Below are 16,673 nucleotides of genomic sequence, written 5' to 3' on the forward strand. Positions count from 1 at the left end.
TCACAATGTTCTTCTCAAAGAAGCCTGTCACAACAGTCCTCATCCTTTTACACAAGGTCCTATCGATGCTAAAACCTTGGTTAGTTTCAAATTTAGGTTGGATAAATACATGAGTTAGAGGGGTAGGACATGAGTAAATAGAATTATCAAAGCTTATTTCTTGGGTAATGTTTATTCTGTTAGTTGGTTGGATTTTTAAAGGACCTGCCTAGTATAGGCCAACAGGCCTGCTGCAGTGTTCCTCCTTTCTTATGTTCTTAAACTGATGAGTGGAACAGTCTGTCTAGTATGGTTATAAGAACATATGAACATATTTATTTTCATATAGTCGGACTTGAGTCCTGGAAATGGGAAGTACAATGCCTGCACTTTAAAGGAGGGGTTTGGGATATTGGCAGTTTGGAGGGATATGTTGTGTATCTTTATATGTGTATGCTTCTAGACTGTTGTATTCTGAGCACCTCTGCAAAAACAGTGATAATGTGCGAGTGTGGTGAAAGTGTTGAATGATGATGAAAGTATTTTCTTTTTGGGGATTTTCTTTCTTTTTTGGGTCACCCTGCCTCGGTGGGAGACGGCCGACTTGTTGAAAAAAAAAAAAAAAAAAAAAATGAACATAAGAAAGGAGGAACACTGCAGTAGACTTGTTGCCCTATACTTGGCAGGTCCTTCACAAATCCAACCCACTAACAGAATAAATGCTACCCAAGCAATAAGTTTTGATAATTCTATTTACTCATGTGCAAGTCCCACTTAAATCCAACCACTCTCACTCATGATAAATTAGACACATGTGCAACTCTTGGGTATCTCAATTGAGTAAACATTTCACCACACAGTGGGTAAATCAGTCCATTCAAAGGAGAATCGTGAAGAACAGGAGGAGAATGAGGTAATCAGTCCCTCTACCTTGAGTTGATGTGGTCAGTCCATAAATCTTGAATAGAATACAGCATATGTGCGGAGAAGTAGCTTATATACCGCAGGCAGGAGAGGTGCAGCAGACGTAGGTGGTGTCACTTTTGTTCATTGTGGAAGTAGGTCATGCCCAAGGGTTAGGTCGTGCCCAAGGGTCGGTTCTCTGAACCATTGTGGCATGCAAAGAGTATATAACCTTTATTCAGCGCATGTACACACCCTCATTTACAGGCTATCTCCCCCAACCAGCGAACCAGGGGACTGAGGGTTGACGATGGGGCCCCGTCGTTCAACCAGTACCCAGGTTCCAGCCAATGAGAAGATGGTTTTGGCAATTGCAGAGGTTATGTGGGTGCCACTCTCCTGTCTGCCCTTGTCATTCCCATTCTAGAGCTGGTTGAAGCACGGTCTGCTCTCTAGTGGCTTCTATTCTGCCTTGCTTACCATGGAGTGCATTAATACCTATTGCTGTACATAGTGTATATAGTGTACATACTTCTGTTCTAAATTGGTGAAGGATAATATAAGTCAAAAGTTTTTCTGCTGTGTTTATTTTGCTCCCTTTACACCCAGGATAACAGGCCATTTGGTCTCCTGGGTTGTAATAACCATTCATCTACAATCCTGTCAGACACTGCAACTTCTTGGGATCTTAATACTTGGGAATTCTTTGTTGCCTAACCCATGGGCACAACATGATTCCACATTGAACAAATGTGACACCACCTACGTCTGCTGCACCTCTCCTGCCTACAGTATATAAGCTGTTTCTCTGCACATATGCTGTATTCTATGCAAGATTGATGGACTGACCACATCGGCTCATGGTTGAGGGAATGATTACCTCATTCTCCTCCTGTTCTTCACGATTCTCCTTTGTATGGACTGATGAAGCCACTGTGTGGTGAGCCAGCCTGCCTGCCTGCCTGCCTGCCTGCCTGCCTGCCTGCCTACCTGCCTGCCTGCCTGCCTGCCTGCCTGCCTGCCTGCCTGCCTGCCTGCCTGCCTGCCTGCCTGCCTGCCTGCCTGCCTGCCTGCCTGCCTGCCTGCCTGCCAAACATGTATTACACATGTTCCAGAATTATTTTTCTTTATTTCAGGCATATGTTATAGAATATTCTGGCAGGATGACACTACCAGTGGTATCAAAATTGAAAGGATGTTATACATTGGTTGTTATCGAGCTTTTTATATTTCCTCAGTATCTCCTGTGAGTGTTGGCATATCTGAAGCTCACTCATAACTCAGATTTTGGCTCGCAACTCAAAGCAAAAAATCGACCGAGCAATGGCTCATAACTCAGAAAACTCATAAGTTGAGGTACTCATAAATCAAGGTACCACTGTATGTAGAAACTATTCATGCATATTCTCTATATCATGAACATATGTAAAACAGTTTAAACATTATATACTTACTCTCAATACAGTGGACCCTCGAATTTCGTAAGTATCAATTTTCGTGAATTAATATTATTTGCAACTTTTTTCATCAAAATATAGCCTCAGTTTTCATGATTTGCCTCTGAATTCAGCGGTGGTATGGAGAGCATCACAGTAGCTGCATGCAAACAAACCTCCCACACACACCATTCAGAGTCAGTGTGGCATTGTTTCTCAGTGTGTGACCATCACCCCACGTGTTCATAAGATAAATTTCATAATCATTGTTTTTGTGCTTGCAACTACTAAATAAGCCACCATGGGCCAAAAGAAAGTTCCTAGTGCCAGCTCTTTGGTAAAGGTGAGAAACATGATAGAATTCAAGAACACACCAGCCAGGGTACTTCCCCACAACAGCCAGGGTACTTACCCACACAAACCAGCCAGGGTACTTCCCCCTCACACCAGCCAGGGTACTTCCCCACAACAGCCATGGTACTTGCCCTCACACCAGCCAGGGTATTTCCCCACACAAACCAACCAGGGTACTTCCCTACACAAATCAGCCAGGGTACTTCCCCACACACTAGCCATGGTACTTACCTACACACACCAGCCAGAGTACTTCCCCACACAAACCAGCCAGGGTACTTCCCCACACTCCAGCCAGGGTACTTCCCCCTCACACCAGCCAGGGTACTTCCCCTCACACCATCCAGGGTACTTCCTCTCACACCAGCCAGGGTACTTCCTCACACAAACCAACCAGGGTACTTTCCCACACAAATCAGCCAGGGTACTTCCCCCACACACCAGCCAGGGTACTCACCACACACCAGCCAGGGTACTTCCCCACACAAACCAGCCAGAGTACTTCCCCACACAAACCAGCCAGAGTACTTCCCCACACACACCAGCCAGGGTACTTCCCCACACAAACCACCCAGGGTACTTTCCCACAACAGCCATGGCACTTCCCCTCACACCAGCCAGGGTATTTCCCCACACAAACCAACCAGGGTACTTCCCTACACAAATCAGCCAGGGTACTTCCCCACACACTAGCCATGGTACTTACCTACACACACCAGCCAGAGTACTTCCCCACACAAACCAGCCAGGGTACTTCCCCACACTCCAGCCAGGGTACTTCCCCCTCACACCAGCCAGGGTACTTCCCCTCACACCATCCAGGGTACTTCCTCTCACACCAGCCAGGGTACTTCCTCACACAAACAAACCAGGGTACTTTCCCACACAAATCAGCCAGGGTACTTCCCCCACACACCAGCCAGGGTACTCACCACACACCAACCAGGGTACTTCCCCACACAAACCAGCCAGAGTACTTCCCCACACAAACCAGCCAGAGTACTTCCCCACACACACCAGCCAGGGTACTTCCCCACACAAACCACCCAGGGTACTTTCCCACAACAGCCAGGGCACTTCCCCTTACACCAGCCAGGGTACTTCCCAACACAAACCATCCATGGTACTTCCCCACACAAATTAGCCAGAGTACTTCACCACACACTAGCCAGGGTACTTTCCCACACACACCAGCCAGGGTACTTCCCCACACAAACCAGCCAGTGTACTTCCCCACAACAGCCAGGGTACTTCCCCTCACACCAGACAGGGTACTTCCCCACACAAACCAGCCAGGTTACTTCTCCACACAAACCAGCAAGAGTACTTCCCCATGCACCAGCCAGGGTACTTTCCCACACCAGCCAGGGTACTTCCTCACATACACCAGCCAGGGTACTTCCTCACATACACCAGCCAGGGTACTTCCCCACACAAACCAGCCAGGGCACTTCCCCACACACACCAGCCAGGGTACTTCCCCACATACACCAGCCAGGGTACTTCACCATACAAACCAGCCATGGTACTTCCCCACACACTCGATTTGATTTGAGTGGGACTCGCTTATTGCTTGGGGAGCATTGAAAATTGGGTTGGGCAAATATTGTTAGTGGGATGGTTTGTGAAGAACCTGCCTAGTATGGGCCAACAGGCCTGCTGCAGTGTTCTTGCTTTTGTATGTTCTGACGTACACCAGCTGAGGAAATTGCTTCAGAGGAGGTGGAAGAGATATACTCATAAATTCTAGCAGCTTCATGTATATATACTCATAAATTCTAGCAGCTTCAGATCAAGCAGGAGAAAGCTGGTAGGCCCACATGTGAGAGAATGGGTCTGTGTGGTCAGTGTGCACCATATAAAGAAATACTGCAGCACGCAGTGCATAATGAAAAAAAAAAAAATCTCTGACCATGTTTTTGGATTAAAACGCCAATTTTGAGGTGGATTTTTGAATAGTTTTTATGGTTATATTCTCATTTTCGTAGTCACATTTGATAGAATGGAAAACATGTTATAGAAATAGAGGTGATTTTGATTGATTTTACTATGAAAAGGACCTTGAAATGGAGCTCAAATTAGGGGATATGTTTGATTTTTGCCAATGTTCAAGAGTAAACAAATGATATCATTGTCCAATAAATGTCCAACTAGCCATTCTAATATACAGTCATGAATGGGTTGATGTTATTTACACACTTATTACAATATTGCAGTAGTCTGCATAACAGTAAATTTTTTTTTTGTTTGAAAAAAAATTCAAAATAGAAAGCAAGAGTAATATCAGAGGGGCTGGAGACGTGACTGATGAACAAAGAAAATATTATTTTACAACCAGGAATGTCTACATTGTTCATTCTAGACACTATTTTAAAATTGGCATACTTTTTAGTTTGCATGAAATTGGTCAAATTGCCAGATTCTGACGTCTTTATTGGGTAGTTGAAATCAGTAAATGGGCAGTTTCTTGTACTAAATTGATAGAATAAATGGAGTTCTAAAGAAATAGTTATGAGTTTGGTTGACTGGAACAATGGAACTAGCCAAAAACAAGGCTGAAAGTGGGCAAAATTGCAGATTCATAAATATTGCCAAGGTCACTAACTTTGCGAGAGTGTAATTCCATAAGTTTTCCATCAAATTTTGATGTCATTACCATTGGGAAAACATTTTCTTTAATTTCATAAGAAAAAAATAATTTTTTCTTTTTTAAATATTTTGTGACATCAGGAAACACCTGAGGATTTGGGGTTGTGATAGTCAAAGGGTTAATAACCCTTTGAGGGTCCACAGGTCCTCTCAGAGACTCGTTCTCAGGGTCGGCCAAATTTAAAAAAAAAAAATCATTTTTTCTTATGAAAAATAGTTTTTTTTTTTTTAATATTATAGGCTAAACAAAAAATTTTTACCATCAATACTTACCGAGATATGGAGGCGTAAAGTTGATGAAAAAGGGGGACAATGTGGCAACATCGCCGACTGTCATCTCCCGGTATTCTTTTATTTACTTTCTTATGTACTAATTTCTATTATTTTTTAATTTTTCTTTTCCAAGTAACTTTTATGGCCTGTGAGACCAATATGATCAGTATTTTGTAAGCTTTTTCTTTTTCAATACTACACAATAAGGGCACAAACACTGTTGTCATTGTTTTGTTTATAAAAAATATTTACACAAACAAACGATATGAAATGTTGTTTATTACTATTTTTCTATATTTTATATACACATATACAGTCACAGGGAATGTTTCTAGAAGTTCTGCAGTCTGTGGAACTCTTTGAAACATGGTGTCATGCACAGTGGTGTTTTACACTCCTCACACATAAAACGAGTGTCTCTGCGTTGTTGTGGGCATTTCATTGTATGTGCACAGACGTAACACCTCTTCTGAGCCTTTTTCTTGAAAGCAGTAGCAGGCAGTTTTACTAGCAAGTGATCACCATGCTTCAGACGAGAAGGTAGTTGTTGATAATTTGGTTGGCGGTCTATTGCAGGTGTTCTTCCTTGGTACTTGAATACTATTTGTCTGATGACAAACAGAATCTGCCATATGATGGTTTGTTTCTGGTCCTAATCTTATACATATTATAAGCATTGAGCATGGAAATGTCCAGAAGATGGAAAAAGAGTTTTATGTACCACTTATAACTCTTGCGAACACAATCAGCAAACCCAATCTGCATGTCACATTTGTCCACTGAACGCATATTGAAGGTGTAATCAATTACAGCTGCAGGTTTTAGAATGGGTTCATTGCTCTCTCTGTGCTGTCTGCCATTTCATTAGAGTGAACTGATGACAACAGTGTGACATCTCATTTGTCATGCCACCGAAATGCCATGATGTCATTGGCAGCAAACGCCTGCACCTCACCTCTACGAGTGCCAGCGTTAAACCTGGGCATATGTTTCTGATTTACATGCGCTGTGCCACACACATCTGTCATGTTCACTCGCAAAAAATCACTGAGTGAGGGGCTTGTGTACCAGTTATCAGTATATAATATATGCCCCTTACCAAGGTATGGTTCTATCATTGTTCTAACCACATCACCAGAGACGCCCAATAACTTCATGGTATTTTGCAATGTATAACTTCCAGTGTACACAATAATATCCAATACTAACTTTATACCAAAGCGTTTCCTATTGCTTGGTATGTACTGCTTGAAAGAGAGTCTTCCTTTGAACAGAATCAAAGACTCGTCAATTACAAGCTTCCTGAAGGGATAAAAATACATATTGAATTTCTCTTTCAGATACACAAACACATTCCTAATCTTATATAACCAGTCAGTTCTGTCAGGCCTGGTTTTTTCTGAGAAGTGAAGCATACGTAACATTAGCACAAATCAATTCACTGGCATTATATCACTGAAACCTGGGGTTGCAATCAGGCGGTCTGTTGACCAGTATGATTTCACTTCGTGCTTATACGCATGTGGCATAAGCATTATTGTGGCAAAGAAAAGATACATCTCAGCCACAGTTGCCTCCTTCCACTGGTGTAGATGTGATTTTTGGTGAAAGTATTGTGTTTGCCATGGTGTACTCGTAGTATGTGTTTCTTTCCATGACAATACTTTCCATCAGGGGTTCATCAAAGAATAACTCGAAACATTCCAGTTCAGTGGCATTGTTCCCAAGTGTACAAGATGGCCATATTCCACTTTGGCTGTCATCAAACTGGTGGGCATTTGGAACAAAATTGACAGCTTCTTGCCAATCCCAGGTGCAGTCTGCTGGTGGGTACTGGACAATGACAGGTGGTTGTGGTTGTGGAGGTTGTGGTTGTGGAGGCTGGTGTGGTGGGTGGGTGGGGGATGGTGGCCTTTGTTGTAGATCAGCAGAGGCAGCGGCATGGGTGGCAGCATGGCCCACTGCTGGTGTCTCACAGCCGTCACCACCATGCACATTTTCCATCCCAATTGCAACACTATCATCGTCATTTTCACTGTCTGTTCCTGTTGTACAGCCATGGGATGTACTCCGAGATGTACTCCTTCCCCTTGGAATAGCATATGGCACACTACCAAAGTGCATATATCATCGTATATACTGACGCTTCACTGGGGTTAGTTTAATATCTTTATTATGCACACCATACCCATCCTGTGGGCGGTAGTCAAAAGATTACAAAGGTACATAATGGGTCCAGGGACTGGACCCCTTCACTGGGGAATATTCCACTTCACTATCACTACTGGAACTGTTTTCAAGAGCTTGTAGTTCATAATCACTATCACTATCATCACAAATGCTCACATCTGAGTCTGGGATTTGGGAAAATAGGAGTTTCCTCTTTGATTCTGGTACAACTGAACGTAAACAAGACGGCCCAGCACCAGTGGTAGAAGGCTGAGGGTCGTCTGGGTTTTCCTCACTATTACTGATATTATGGTCATTAGTTTCGGTCAAAACCTCACCAAAACCTTGAAACTCATCTTCACTGGCACTTCCATCTGTATTAGAACTGTCACTGGGGAACAAAAGTGTCCCAATTTGCCGAGGAGTGAGGAACTTCTTACCGCGAGGCATGGTGGACATTGTGTACTAAGATGGCATTCCCACAATGCACCACTGGGTCCCAGATTTTTTTCTGCCATGCACACCGACCACACAGACCCATTCTCTCACATCTAGGCCTACCAGCCTTTTCCCGCGAGATTTGACGGTTAGAATTTATGCGTACTAGTATGTCAAAAACCCTGCACGTAAGCCATACTAGTACGTCCGAAACCCTCAAAGGGTTAGAGATTAAAGACATTTTGCAAAGTGGGGTGAAGTGCAAACATTTGTGGAGGAACATCACCCTAACCCTCTCCCCTCCTCCCGTCTTCCATACACCAAAAAGAGTCTTCAATAAAGGTAAGTGTGATGTTAAATGATCTTTTATACATTTTTTTATTGCTTTATATTGATTTCTCATTCCTTTATGTATGTATATCTATATTAATCCATAAAAAATTATTTTTGGGTGTCTGGAACAGATTAATTGGATTTACATTATTTCTTATGAGAAAAATGGTTTCGATTCTCATGAATTTCGACTTTTGGTAGACTCTCTGGAACAGATTAATCACAAAAATCGAGGGTCCACCATATCTGTAACTCTCACAATCATTAAACAATTGTGTACACTTTAGGTTTATAATGAAACTTGTAATTCCTCTCAAGTAAACTTGTTAAAGTCATGTAGTCTGAACTAATACAATATTCACTTATATTTTATTCATTGTAAACACCTAAATTTACACTGTATTGTTATTGCCTTATTAATCTTAAGTTTGGCCAAAATGTTCTGCATATATAGTGGCTTTTGTCATTCTCCTTTGTTCAAACACTATCATGCTGAAGCAAACATTATCATAACACTGTACACCTGTGATAATGGTGCTGGCACTGTATATGGGTGATAGTGATACTGGACACTTGTCATAATGGTGCTGACACTCTACATGATAGTGACACTGTACACTTGTAATAATGATGCTGAGACTGCACATGGGTGATAATGGTAGTGATACTGTACACAGGTGATAATGGTTGTGACACTGTGAAGAGGTGATAATGGTGGTAACTGCCCACAGATTGATTATCTTCGTGGGATGAGTGAGAGCGTCAAGAGGCTGGTGGAGGCTGGCCTGGTGTTTGGTGTCCAGCAAGACCGAGATGACCTGCGCTACTCCAGGATAACTTTACAAGATGGTCAACTGTATCTCCACGTTCTCCAGCACCAACCACCACCCACCCACGCCCACACTATCCAGGTACTTTATTACACTACCACTCTTACTGTACCACCACACTCTCCAGGTACTTTATTACACTACCACTCTTACTGTACCACCACACTCTCCAGGTACTTTATTACACTACCACTCTTACTGTACCACCACACTCTCCAGGTACTTTATTACACTACCACTCTTACTGTACCACCACACTCTCCAGGTACTTTATTACACTACCACTCTTACTGCACCACCACACTCTCCAAGTACTTTATTAACTAACACTTAATGTACCACCACACTCACCAGGTACTTTATTACACTACCATTCTTACTGTACCACCACACTCACCAGGTACCTTATTACACTACCATTCTTATTGTACCACCACACTCTCCAGGTATTTTATTTCACTACAACTCTTACTGTACCACCACACTCTCCAGGTACTTTATTACACTACCACTCTTACTGAACCACCACACTCTCCAGGTACTTTATTAAATGACCACTCTTACTGTACCACCACACTCTCCAGGTACTTTATTACACTACCACTCTTACTGTACCACCACACTCTGCAAACTATTGTACCAGCACCTACCCACTTAAACCTACACTCTCCACTACTGTACCAGCACGTACCCACCTACACCCACTCTCTCCACACTATTGTACCAGCACCTACCCACCTACAACTACACTCTCCACTATGGTACCAGCACCTTCCCACCTACACCCACGCTCTCCACACACTACCGTACCAGCATCTACTCACTTTCACCTACACTCTCCACTGCTGTGGAGTCAGGAATTGCGGGAAGAACTAAAAGCCATAAATGAAATTGAAAGAAACCCAAAGTATTTCTTTTCTTATGCCAAATCAAAGTGGAGAACAACATCCAGTATTGGGCCCCTACTTAACCAAGATGGGTTCTACACAGATGACAGCAAGGAAATGGGTGAGCTACTCAAGTCCCAGAATGACTCAGTTTTTAGCAAGCCACTAAACAGACTGAGAATCGAAGACCTAAATGAAGTTTTTTTGAGAGCGCAACAGAATTTGATTATCGCAAGCCTATCTGATGTTATCCTGATGCCAAATGACTTCGAACAGGCGATAAATGACATGCCCATTCACTCTGTCCCAGGCCCAGACTCATGGAACTCTGTGTTCGTCAAGAACTGCAAGAAGTCCCTATCACATGCTTTTAACCCTTTCAGGGTCCACAGGCCCTCTCAGTGACTTGTTCTCAGGGTCCCCCAAATTGTAAAAAAAAAAAAAATTTTTTTCTTTTGAAAAGATAGAGAATGTTTTTCCGATCATAATGACACCAAAAGTATGAAATTTGATGGAAAACTCACGGAATTATGCTCTTGCGCAGTTAGTGGTCTTAACGATGTTTACACATCGGCGATTTTGCCCACTTTGAGCCCCATTTTCGGCCAATTCCTATGTACTAGTCGACAAAAATCATAACTATTTTGCTAGAACTCCATTTTTTCTATCGAATGAGTACAAGAAATCACCAATTTACCGATTTCAACTATCTAATACAGTGGTCAGAATTTAGCAATTTTGCCAGTTTCACACAAATTTCAAAAGATACCAATTTCCAAATAGGGTCCAGAATAAACAAGAAAGACATTCCTGGCACTAAAATAATATTTTCTCTGTTCATTAGTCATGTCCCCAGGCCCCTCATACATTCTTTTGCTTTCCACTTTGAATTTTTATTCTAACAAAAAAAAATTATAATTTACTGTTATGCAGACTACTGCATTAGTGTAGAAATGGTATAAATAATATCGGAGCACTTGTGAAAGAATATTAGACTCACCAGTTGACGTGCATTGGACGCTTAGCATGATTTGTTTACTTTTGAACTTCGGTAAATATCGAACATTTCTGCTACTTTGAGCTCAATTTCAAGGTACTTTTCATTGTAAAACCAGTCAAAATCACCTCAATTTCTGTAATATGTCTTCCATTCTATACAATGAGACCAGGAAAAGTAGAATACAACAATAAATACCATACAAAAATATAGTGCAAAGTCGCTGTTTTAATCCAAAAACACGGTCAAAGTTTTTTTTTTCTCATTACGCACTGTGTGCTGCAGGATTTTTTTATACTGTGCACACTGGCCACATAAACCCATTCTTTCATATGTAGGCCTACCAGCTTTCACTAGATTTGAAGGCGCTAGAATTTATGCGTACTAGTACATCATGGACAATGGTGCATAAGCCGTACTAGTACGTCCAAAACCCTGAAATGGTTAACATCCTATGGAGAGGAGCATGGACACTGGGGTCATCCCACAGTTACTAAAAACAACAGACATAGCCCCATTCCACAAAGGGGGCAGTAAAGCAATAGCAAAGAACTACAGATCGATAGCGCTAACATCCCATATCATAAAAATTCTTTGAAAGGGTCCTAAGAAGCAAGATTGCTACCCATCTAGATACCCATCAATTACACAACCCAGAGTTTTCAGCAGGTTGCTCCTGTCTCTCCCAACTTCTGGATCACCACGAGAAAGTCCTGGATGCCCTAGAAGACAAAAAGAATGCAGATGTAATATACACAGACTTTGCAAAAGCCTTCAACAAGTGTGACTTTGGTGTAACAGTGCACAAAATGTGTGCTAAAGGAATAACAGGAAAAGTTGGTAGATGGATCTATATTTTCCTGACAAATAGAAAACAAAGAGTAGTATACAACAGAGTAAAATCTGAGGTGGCTACGGTGATAAGCTCTGTTCAGCATAGCACAGCACTCGCTCCCATTTTGTTCCTCATCCTCATATCAGACATAGACAGGGATATAAGCCACAGTGCCGTGTCTTCCTTTGTAGATAACACCTGAATCTGCATGACAGTGTCTTCCATTGCACACACTTCAAGGCTCCAGGTGGACATCGACAAAATCTTTCAGTGGGCTGCAGAAAACAATATGAAGTTCAACAATGACAAAATTCAATTATTCCGATATGGTACATGTGAGGAAATTAAAACTTCATCAGAGTGTAAAACAAATTCCAACCACACAATAGAACAAAAAATTAATGTCAAAGATATGTGAGTGATCATGTCGGAGGATCTCACCTTCAAGGACCGTAACATTGTATCAATTGCATCTACTAGAAAAGTGACAGGATGGATAATGAGAACCTTCAAAACTAGGGATGCCAAGCCCATGATGACACTCTTCAGGTCACTTGTTCTATTTAGGCTGGAATATTGCTGCACACTAATGGCACCTTTCAGTTACCAGGAACACTTGAAGTTCCTGAACCTGTACTCCTTGGCAGGCAGGCAGGAAGGAGAGATGCATGATTATGTACACCTGGAAAATCCTAGAGGGACTAGTACCAAACTTGCACACAAAACTCACTCCCTATGAAAGCAAAAGACTCGGCAGATGATGCAACATGCCCCCAATTAAAAGCAGGGGTGCCACTAGCATGTTAAGAGTCAACACAATAAGTGTCAGGGGCCCAAGACTGTTCAACTGCCTCCCAGTATACATAAGAGGGATTACGAATAGACCCCTGGCTGTCTTCAAGCAGGCACTGGAAAAGCATATAAAGTCGGTACCTGACCAGCCGGGCTGTGGTTCGTACATTGGATTGCAAGCAGCCAGCAGTGACAGCCTAGTTGATCAGGCCCTGATCCACCATGAGGCCTGGTCAGAGACCAGGTTGTGAGGGCATTGACCCCTGGAACTCTCTCCAGGTAAACTTCAGGTTCCTTGAAAAAGGGGCTGCAATAATGATGTGTTTCGTGTCAAAAAAAAAAGATCCATATGTGGTTGGATGTCCTGGGATGTTATCCAATACCAGTAATGCTTTAAATGTGATATTGCTGTCATTGCAATAGTTTTCAACAGCTGGGCAAAAACAACTTGAAAACAAGTCTTGGAAAACAGCTTTTGTTACCCATGTTTTCCTATTTGACGGCTAAAGAACTGGATGTGCAAGAAAGGTATAAAATACTACCGACAATATGAAAGTTAAGACACATGTGCAACATCTTGATATCTTTATTGTAGTAGACGTTTCGCCATCCAGTGGCTTTATCAATACAGATTCTAGGACATAATAGGAAGACAGTAGAACTATATACAAAAGATGAGGTAATCAGTCCCTCGGCCTTGGAGTTAGTGTTCACAGCATCTTGGTGGAGGAGGATCTGGAGCAAAGACAAGAAGACTGGCGGTTATATAGGCGACAGTGGATAGGGACGGGCAGCAGACGAGGGCAAAGTCACTGGTAGGCGGGATTCCCCAGTGGAAGTAGGTCCTTCCCAAAGAGATGGGTTAGTTGCAGGGGCCGTGAAGGTCTTGTAGATGTCCTCTGAACCTACTTCCACTGGGGAATCCCACCTACCAGTGACTTTGCCCTCGTCTGCTGCCCGTCCCTATCCACTGACGCCTATATAACCGCCAGTCTTCTTGTCTTTGCTCCAGATCCTCCTCCACCACGATGCTGTGAACACTAACTCCAAGGCCGAGGGACTGATTACCTCATCTTTTGTATATAGTTCTACTGTCTTCCTATTATGTCCTAGAATCTGTATTGATAAAGCCACTGGATGGCGAAACGTCTACTACAATAAAGATATCCAGATGTTGCACATGTGTCTTAACTTTCATATTGTCGGTATTTTATACCTTTCTTGCACAACTTGTCAGACACTGCAACATCATGGAATCTTGGTTCAGAGGACATCTACAAGACCTTCTTCACGGCTACTGCAACTAACCCATCTCTTTGGGAAGGACCTACTTCCACTGGGGAATCCCGCCTACCAGTGACTTTGCCCTCGTCTGCTGCCCATCCCTATCCACTGACGCCTATATAACCGCCAGTCTTCTTGTCTTTGCTCCAGATCCTCCTCCACCACGATGCTGTGAACACTAACTCCAAGGCCGAGGGACTGATTACCTTATCTTTTGTATATAGTTCTACTGTCTTCCTATTATGTCCTAGAATCTGTATTGATAAAGCCACTGGATGGCGAAACGTCTACTACAATAAAGATATCCAGATGTTGCACATGTGTCTTAACTTTCATATTGTCGGTATTTTATACCTTTCTTGCACAACTTGTCAGACACTGCAACATCATGGAATCTTGGTTCAGAGGACATCTACAAGACCTTCTTCACGGCTACTGCAACTAACCCATCTCTTTGGGAAGGACCTACTTCCACTGGGGAATCCCGCCTACCAGTGACTTTGCCCTCATCTGCTGCCCGTCCCTATCCACTGACGCCTATATAACCGCCAGTCTTCTTGTCTTTGCTCCAGATCCTCCTCCACCACGATGCTGTGAACACTAACTCCAAGGCCGAGGGACTGATTACCTCATCTTTTGTATATAGTTCTACTGTCTTCCTATTATGTCCTAGAATCTGTATTGATAAAGCCACTGGATGGCAAAACGTCTACTACAATAAAGATATCCAGATGTTGCACATGTGTCTTAACTTTCATAAAGAACTGGAAGCAATCAGTGGTTGTAGTCTCTCAAAGTGTGAGGATTTGGAGACTGATAAACAAGCATTAGTTTCAGTACAGGTCAGCCATCATTAATCTGACAATTAGTAATCTGCTTCCCTCAGTAATCAAGCAGTAATTTTGGCTAGCATAATTTCAAATTTCATCATTATACTGACTCAAATTTCATCATTTTGCTGACTCAGAAATTGTGCAGATGGTTGTAAGTCCAGAGCAGCAAACCAGTGGAGGAGAAAACAGTGATGAAAATGAGGAACATTTAGCAGAAAGTCTCTCCATTGACATGTTACAGGTATTGTAGTTACCTGGCCATTGCTCTGCCGCTGTGTTTTATCGTGTTTTTCACGGTCTCTCTTGCATATTAGAACTTTAAACTGTGCCAGTGAACTTATAAGATATATCCCTCCAGCACTTGGAACTAATCTATCAGAAAATAATATCTGCTGAGTCGAAAAAGAAGAATCAGTGTACAATAACAAACATTACCATACTCTCAGAGAGGAACTTGAGGCCTAGAGTGACTGTGAAAATAATATTAGAACTTTTTTTGTCAGAGGAAAGACAGTTTCCCTGATAATAGTATGTTATACATAGTGCTATAGTGTGTACCACAGTGGTACCCTAGTATATGGATAATAAAGGATAAGGTGAAATTTAAAACTGAAGTGTTTAGGCCCAAAGAGACAGGTTCATATTGTAAACAGTTGCCAGCAGTCATCAGAACCTCCCACGTAGGTCTGCTATTGTACCTGACTTATAATTAGTGGTTCCAGGGAGTAAAACATTACTGTTGAAATTGGAAGAGGTGCAAAATCTTGAGGAAAAACGAAAGTGTACAGTTTTGTAGAAATATGATAAACAGTGTATAGTTGTTAGTACTGATTGTGATAGAGTGACGTAAACAGTGTGTGGTAAACCTGTAGTTAGCAGCAGTCGCTATATACACAACAAAAATCATTATTCCTCCAGTTATCTCCATATATTGAAGCCATCGGCACCCAAACACGCAAGTTATACTTTCTGTATCAAACTGAACATATATTACTCTGTTTAATTTTTTTCCAGTAGTCCTTTTCATGAGCTAGTCAAATATCATTCAGTGAGGCTAATCTGGATCTGGCCGGATTCATCCAGCGACCGGATTCAAATGGAATCGTTGATAACAATGTATCCTGTGACTGGTCTCACTAACTGACGGTGCTCTATGTTGATAACAATGTATCCTCTGACTGGTCTCACTAACTGATGGTGCTCTACGTGCCCTATCAAACACTCAAACAAAACTACAACAAATAGTTACAATACAGATAGACAGATCTACTGTTAAGGTGCTTATTAGGAAAAAGATATACAGTGATCCACTAGCCAGATTCTTCCAGATTCACTGGATTTGCGCAGATTCAAATGGTTTGTTTGAAATATAGCTAGATTTGGGCGGATTAAAATGGTTTTATTGAAAATAAAGCCAAACCAGAAGAACTGTACAAAAATTTAAATACAACAAATAGTTAAAATACAGATCTACTGTTAAGGTAATTATTAGAAAAAAGATATACAGGGACTGGATTCTTCCAGTTCATGGATTCGGGAGAATTCAAATGGATTTTGCTGGATTCAGGCAGATTCAAACACTTTTTGTGGAAATAAAGCCAGATTTGGGTGGATTCAAACAGTTTCATTGGAAATAAAGCCAAATCAGAAGAACTGCTAAAAAAATAAATAAAAATAAAGG

The 16,673-nt window shown here is 42.0% G+C and overlaps 1 protein-coding gene across 3 annotated transcripts in view; it reads left to right on the forward strand.

The window, feature by feature from the left end:
* The window catches only part of LOC138850994 (tripartite motif-containing protein 59-like), a 127,842-nt gene extending 117,571 nt beyond the window's left edge, over window positions 1-10,271 (forward strand). For all 3 annotated transcript variants that reach the window (XM_070080232.1, XM_070080233.1, XM_070080234.1), the window contains exon 5: window positions 9,266-10,271. In XM_070080232.1, coding sequence (XP_069936333.1) covers window positions 9,266-9,691 — 426 coding nt within the window. In that variant the 3' untranslated portion in view covers window positions 9,692-10,271. The remainder of the gene's footprint in view (window positions 1-9,265) is intronic.
* Window positions 10,272-16,673: the final 6,402 nt, after the last annotated feature.

The sequence above is a fragment of the Cherax quadricarinatus genome, unplaced genomic scaffold (assembly GCF_038502225.1).
Source record: "Cherax quadricarinatus isolate ZL_2023a unplaced genomic scaffold, ASM3850222v1 Contig240, whole genome shotgun sequence".
In the NCBI taxonomy this organism is placed as follows: domain Eukaryota; kingdom Metazoa; phylum Arthropoda; class Malacostraca; order Decapoda; family Parastacidae; genus Cherax; species Cherax quadricarinatus.